The sequence below is a fragment of the Belonocnema kinseyi genome, chromosome 3 (assembly GCF_010883055.1).
Source record: "Belonocnema kinseyi isolate 2016_QV_RU_SX_M_011 chromosome 3, B_treatae_v1, whole genome shotgun sequence".
Taxonomy (NCBI): Eukaryota; Metazoa; Arthropoda; class Insecta; order Hymenoptera; family Cynipidae; genus Belonocnema; species Belonocnema kinseyi.
The window spans coordinates 88621304-88628859 of NC_046659.1; the positions used below are offsets into that span (position 1 = coordinate 88621304).

At 32.5% G+C, this 7556-nt stretch overlaps 1 protein-coding gene across 1 annotated transcript; it reads left to right on the forward strand.

The window, feature by feature from the left end:
- Window positions 1–211: 211 nt before the first annotated feature.
- Window positions 212–2881, forward strand: LOC117169923 (transient receptor potential channel pyrexia-like). The gene has a single exon (XM_033356433.1). It carries the CDS (start codon window positions 212–214, stop codon window positions 2879–2881), a length of 2670 nt encoding a protein of 889 aa, XP_033212324.1.
- Window positions 2882–7556: the final 4675 nt, after the last annotated feature.

Sequence of the window (7556 nt, forward strand, 5' to 3'; positions counted from 1 at the left end):
CTTTGATTTTGCTCCTAAATTTTACAGATGAATAGCATGAGACTTTTTATCATTCCTTTTAATTAGAATAAACTATGTCAATTTCATTTTGTGATATCCAATACACAGAATAAAAACTGATTATATTATGTTTAATCACGTTCTAGCGTTATAAAAAAATGTTTAATTTTCTATTTGTTTTTAAAAGGATCGTCTTCAGCGAATTCAAAGCATGTCTCAAAAGCCGCCACCTATGTTCATCAAGTCGAAAAGCTCACCTTCCCTCGAGTATGGTAGAATAAAAGAGACGCACTTGTTCTCTATATCCAATAATGATAGCAAGAAGCGATATTTTTCAGCAATTCATGTACATGGTCAAATAAAGAAAGCCGCCTCAATCTTCACCAGATTACAGAATGCTTTCAAATCTGCAAAATTATCAAACAAAAATCATTCGGAAATAATCATTACTACAGACAGGATTCGTTATAAAAAAGAGGAAATAGATCTTGGAGCACCACCACCTATAGACGATTCCTTTTTCTTCGAAAATCTTGAATCTTTACGAGGTGTGGAAATTGATGGATTTAACATACTTGAAGGAATATGGAAAACAGTGAGCGTTGCAGAAATGTTAATACTTACAGAAATGGAGAATGGTAATGTACCAGAAAGAGATGGAATTCTCTTCCCAGATTCTGACGAGAGATTTAGAAGTATTGCGTTAACCTGGGCTTGTATTCGTGGAATATCTCAAATTTTAGGCCGCCTAAAAGCCTCGGGGGCAAATATTAATAATCTTTATTTAAATGGAGCAACTCCAGTAATGTTTGCTGCTTTTTCTGGAGAAATTACTTGCCTCGAATATCTGGTTAAGACAGGTGCGGATTTGCATTACGTTAGCCCTCTTTATAGTCATTGTGCTTTGCACTCAGCTACAGCTGGAAACTGTCCTGAAACTGCGAAGATTCTTCTGGATAATGGTGGTGACTTGAATAATGTATCAAGTAAGCCAGACATGCTCCCACTTTTAGACTATGCTATTAGGATAAAGTCCGAAGAAGTTGCAGAATTATTCATCAAGCGAGGAGCCAACGCCACATATAAAACCTCCACTGGACAAACTCCCCTTCATGTGGCTTGTAGTGTCCAATCTTTAAAATGTTGTGAACTCTTATTACAAAAGCCAGAAGTTGATGTAAACGCTTTGGATGAAATAAATAGGACTCCACTGCATTACGCTATAATAGCTACTAGCTCGAATATCAAAATAGTAGAACTCTTACTAAAGCATGGTGCGTTGGTTAATCAAATTGACAAAAAGGGATTTTCACCTCTTCATATTGCAGCTTTAGAGGAGCAAGCAGCAATCGTTGAAATTCTCATTATGAACGGTGCGGATGTTAGTGCAACGACAAGAAAAGGAGTATCAGCTCTAAATATTATTTTACCGAAGGTACCGGAATCTTTTCAAGCGTTTGGAATGAAGATGGATTCTTCTATAATGTTGAGACATCCAAGTTTTAAAAACCGGGAATTTGAGATGACATTCGATTTCACTTGTCTTCTTCCAAGTGATGAAAGACCAGAAACTAGTCTCATTAACACCTTTATGCAGGAGAATCTGACCCATCTTTTAACTCATCCTCTAATCGAGGCATTTCTCTACCTAAAGTGGAAAAGGATAAACAATTTTTACCTTCTTGATATTTTCTTCTACACGCTCATGTTGATCTTCATGAGTACTTATGTATTAACGGCTTTCGCTTATGGTTGTTACAATTCCCCTCAGGGAAATAATACTAGCACTAATGACACTAGTATAATTTGTCATTACTTCGGCAGAGGACTTGTTGAATTTTCTTCGTACATTTGGTTGACTTTTGTTTGTTTGATGTTACCAAGGAACATTTTAAGCTTCATTACTGCAAGGAACTATAAGGATTACCTCTGGAATATAGAACACATTCTAATAATTATAGTCATGATGAGCGCTTTTGCTACATCTTTCTTGTATGAAGGAAAAACTTATCAATGGCAGAAGTATATCGGTGCTTTCTCTATACTTTGTGGTTGGACAAACTTGATGTTCATGATTGGTCAACTGCCAGGATTTGGTACTTATGTCGCGATGTTTACTCATATTCAATTTGAATTTGCAAAACTTTTGTTTGCCTACTCAGGACTAATAATTGGGTTTACTCTGAGCTTTTGTACAATTTTCGATAGAAAACATCCTTTCGACAATCTGTTTACGGCCTTGATAAAAATACTAACGATGATGACTGGAGAACTTGACCTTGAGGGACTTATAAATCTTTCAGAAGGGAGTAAAAATGGTTATATCCTTGTTTATCATCCATTAACTATTTTTGCGCAAATTCTCTTTAGCCTTTTTGCAATTCTCATTGTAGTAATTTTAATGAACTTGCTGGTTGGTATAGCTGTGCACGACATAAAAGGTTTACTTAATCAGGCAAGTCTTACCAAGCTCATTCGAACGACGAAGCTGATAGTATTCACGGAGTTAGCAGTGCACAAAATAAACCTTTGCTTATCGTTTGAAAGATTACTGTCCAGTAAAACAGATGCTCAAATTGCAAAACATATTCTTTTAGTAAAACCACTAAGTCCACTCGAAAAGAGGCTTCCTGGACACATTCTTAATGCAGCGTATGACATTGCTAGAAAAAATAGTCCAATCTTAGATGATGCACATCCAGATTATAACAAGAAGGTATCTTTTATTCCAAAGATGAAAAAAGTAGATATAGAAACTACTTTTGAAATTTGGAATGAAAAACTTACTTCGCAGCTCGAAATCAACGATGAAGTTTTTCAGGTTAAGGAACAGTTACGCAAAACTAGAAGAATTCTGGAAGAAATGGTGGAATATTCGTAGAGAAAGTATTTATCGTGTCTTTTCTTTTTTCTTTCAAAGTACAACAGATAATGAAACTTGTACATGGATTTTAGAGTACATAAGGACTTAAAATAATTGTACAGATATAAGGTAGTTAATGTCTATTAGAATATAGATTTTCAGAGAGGAACTAATATAAAAGTATAGAATGAAATTTATAATTGTTTGATATTCAATTACTGGTTATCTTTTCAATTATGTGTACTGCAACGAAAAATTATATTGATGTCGAGGCAACTATACAATTGAATGGTACAATCGGACAATTGAATCGTTTTCGCTCGGATGTTTCAAGGATTATCCGTAGTTTTGTGGAAAGTCAAAGGATCGAAAAATTTAAAGTTGGTTAGTAACCAATTCCTTGGATTGTAATCTACTAATAAAAATATATCATTAATTTAACTAAACTTTTCAGCTGGATTTTTAACGGAAGATTAGCGAACAAGAAAACGAAAAAAGTCTGTTCAAGAGAGTTTCAAAAGGACGTTCGCTTGGAAGAAGCGTTAAAACATATAAATTAAGAAAGAAACGAGAAAAAACAGTGTAAAAAATGTAATTGCTTAAAATTAAAAGAATTAATATTTCATAATAATTCATCGGGTGGTGTATTTTTTGCTTTCAGTTCTTGTAAGTTGTTATTGAAAGACCGAACTGTAAACAAGAATATATTTATTATTTTTGTCGATTATCCAAAGAAGCCTCAGCGTTTATCCGCTCGAAACTGTAATTACCTTAGTCAAAATAAATAGCCGACCAATAACTAATTTTCAAAAGAGTAATGATTCCGCAAGAAAAGTAATAAAATTTATTTATTTAATTTTTTAATGATTTTCAAAAAATCTTTAAACATAACATATCAGACTACAGCTGATATTTTAAAGTCGTAAGTATTTCTTTTCATTGAAAATAATAAACTACTCTTACAAAACGCATATTTAGTTTCATACCAAAATTCCGCTCTAATAAAAATGCCTTCGACATATTTGTTTGTAACCATCTTAAGTCTGAGAAAAAATGGATTAAAAATACCTCCTCATTGCGACGCGTAAACTTGCCCAATCCTTACAGTAAAGATTTCATTTCCCCTTGTCAAGGAGAAGGTGAGTTCAGTTCTAGCTGCGGTGATGAGGCCTACGCACTCCGGTGGGTAGCTGGTCTATAACATAAGACACGGGTGACCTTTTAACGTAAAATTAAATTATTTATACAAGCCGGGCTCTGTTGATAATGGCCAACTATGTCCCTAGCTACTCATGGAAACAAAATAGTTTCTTTAAAAATAAAAAAACAACACCCAGGGAGATTAGCAGCGACCTCTCTAAAAAAGAGAATCTTCGCCTGCGAATATTGAAATTCTCGAAGGAGCTTTGAAATCTCTAATTTGGGAATCATCAGCCTATGAGTCATGCCCCTCAGGAGGACGAACTTTTCAAGCCAGAATCGCAGATTGGAATATAGCCAGTCTTATTATCACTCATTCAAAAATGAGATGAGCAGTTAAATAATTTAAACCATTTAAAGCTACAGAAGATAAAAATATCTTCCCTGTGTTTATCCAAGAAGAATTTGAGTCCTTGGTGGGACTATTCTGCGGTATCTTTCGAGCATGTTTAGTAATGGAATATACCCCGGTAAGGACGGAGCACAGTGGGGAAAAAATGACTTTTTTAGTTCAAAATAACGTACAGCCCATAAATATTGACCGATTTGACAAAAAAAATTTTGTTAAAGCTGACAAGATTTCGAAGAGAGTTGCCTAGCCATTTTTCTATTTAACGCAACCGTTGCTTTTCAATAATAGGAAAATTGTTGAAATCGCCTAAGTTACATAAAGTAACATTAGTTAAAGATGTTTCAATATTATACAATAAACATACAAAAAAGTTTGCAAAAAAATTATTTGTTGAAAAAATGTTTTCTACGATTTTCCATAGCTATACGTTTTTTCAAGTTAGATTGTAAGAAACTTGAATGAAAACAATATTATTTTCAAAGAATTTTCTCTCAAGATAAAAATTCTTTATATTATAAACAATATTATTGAACAAATGCAGTAATCAGGCATTTTTAGACAGAAAAATTCATTTTTTCTGTGTCCATTTTTTTTAATTGGGTACTTTATGATAATTTTAGCAGAATGCATAATTTTTTTATTAATCTTATGATTTTTTTAAATAAATTGAATAAACAAATGAATTTTTCGGGCATTTGCCGGTAGAAAAAGTCTTTTTTTAATGCCAGTCTTTTCAGTTGGGAACTTTATGACAATTTCAGTAACATTCATAACAAGATGATAAATTACATGATTTCTTTAAACAACTTTAATGACAAATAAATTAAACAGGCATTCATCTACAGAATAATTCCTTTTTTTCTATGTCAATTTTTTTAAGTCGACAGTTCATGATAATTTCAGCATAATTCATTATTTGTTAATTAATTTTATGATTTTTTCAAACAAAATTGGAAAACGAATGCATCAATAAAGCAGTTGTCGACAGAAAAATTCTTTTTTTTCTATTACAACTTTTTTAATTAGGAACTACATGATAACTTCAGCAAAAGTCAAAATGAATTTATTAATTTTATGATTTTTTTAAACAAATTTAGTAAACGTATACATTATTGGGGCATCTGTCGACGGAAATTTTTTTTTCGATGTCAGACTTTTAATTGGGATCTTCATAATAAATTCAGCAATATTCATGAGGAGTTAATACATTTCATGATTTTTGTAAACAAATTTAACCAAGAAATGCATCATTCGGGCATCTGTGTACTGAAAATTTCGTATTTTTCCATTTCATTCTTTTTAGTTGGGAACTTAATGATGATTTTAGCAATATTCATAATTGGTTGATAAATTATATATATTTTTTAACAAATTTAATAAACAAATGCATTATTCTGGCATATGTCGATGGAATTTTTTTTCAATATCAGTCCCTTTATTTGGGAATTTATTAATAATTGCAGAAACATTCAAAATTAGTTGATAAATTTGATGATTTCTTCATTTAAATTCAATAAACAATGCATTATTTGGTTATTTCTCTATGGAAATACTCGTCTTTTAAAATTTCAGTACTTTTATGAAGCTGCAACATAATAATTCAGCTTGGATCCTGAAGCTGCAGCCTTATTAAAAGAATGAAAGTAATGAACTGAAAGGATTGAGAATGAAAAAAAACGTTTCCATCGACAAATATCCAAATTATGCATTTGTTTATTAAATTTATTTTAGAAAAAAACATAAGACATATCAACCAATTATGAATTTCGCTGAAATCATCATGAAGTACCCAATTAAAAAGACTGACATCGAAAAAAACGAATTTTTCCGTCCGAAGATTCCCGAATAATTAATTTGTATTTTTAATTTGTTCATAAAAATCATAAAATTTATCAACTCATCATCAATGTTGCTGAATTTATTATGAAGATCCCAATTAAAAGGCTGACATCCAGAAAAAAAATTTCCGTCGACAAATGGCCCAATAATGCTTATTAATAATGTTTATTAAATTTGTTTTAAAAAATCATAAAATTGATCAAAAAATTATGCATTTTGCTGATGTTATCATAAACTTCCTAATTAAAAAAGTTGACATAGAAAAAAAAGAATTTTTCTGTAGGCAAATGTCTGAATTATGCCTTTGGTTCATTAAATTTGATTAAAGAAATAATAGGTTTTATTAAAGTACTAAGTAATAAATTTATATAAGCCTATGTAAGAAAGTAATAAGTTTGATTAAAGTTTGTGCGTAAATATAAATTCTTCATATATCTTGGGTCGCTTCGTACAAGTGTAGTCTCAGGATGTCTCCACAGAGTTTCTGTTTTCCCTCAATCTAGGGGAAAAAGTCGAAAATTTAATAGAAGCTCATGGTATTACGTAGACTACATTCACGTGAACAAGAGACGATGAATAAATAAAAAATATTTTCGTTTTTCGTGTTGCAGGATTAAAAACTGACATAAATTCACTTGTCAGTGCCATAATTTTTCCTAGCCTACGGGAAATAGTGGAAAATTAGGAGAAAAATCAAGTTATGATTACGCAGGTTATATTTATACTCACGGAAGCCTAGAAGTAATTAAATGTAGTCTGCGTAAAACCTAAGGCTACTTTTTGAATTTTTACTTTTTCCGCTAGACTAGGGAAAAAACAAGTTCTCTAGAGACGTTTTGAGGCTACGCTTGTACCAGGCGGCCTTATAGACATGGAGAATTTATATTTACTCACAAACTTTAATTAACCTTTCTAGCGGAAAAATTATATATAGGGAGCGTTCACTTATGATGTCACGCACCGAGAGGCAGGGGGGGGGGTCTTGTCAAGCATGACAAATTGTGACATATGGGGGGACGAGTCATTTTGCGCGTGATGTCACGGAGGGTTTTTTGTTTTTATTTAAGAGCCTGAAAAGTATTAAGTGCATCCCTGCCGGAAAAAAGGAAAGGATCAGAAAGGCCGCTTCGGAAAGAGAATTGGAAAGAGCTATGTGAACTTTGCTTCCATTTATTTCCGAATGTCGAGCTGTCCCACGAATCTTTCCGATTCTTTCCGAATGTCCCATCCTCCTACTTCTTCCCGATTTCTTTCCGATTCTTTCCGAATGTCCCATCCTCCTACTTCTTCCCGATTTCTTTC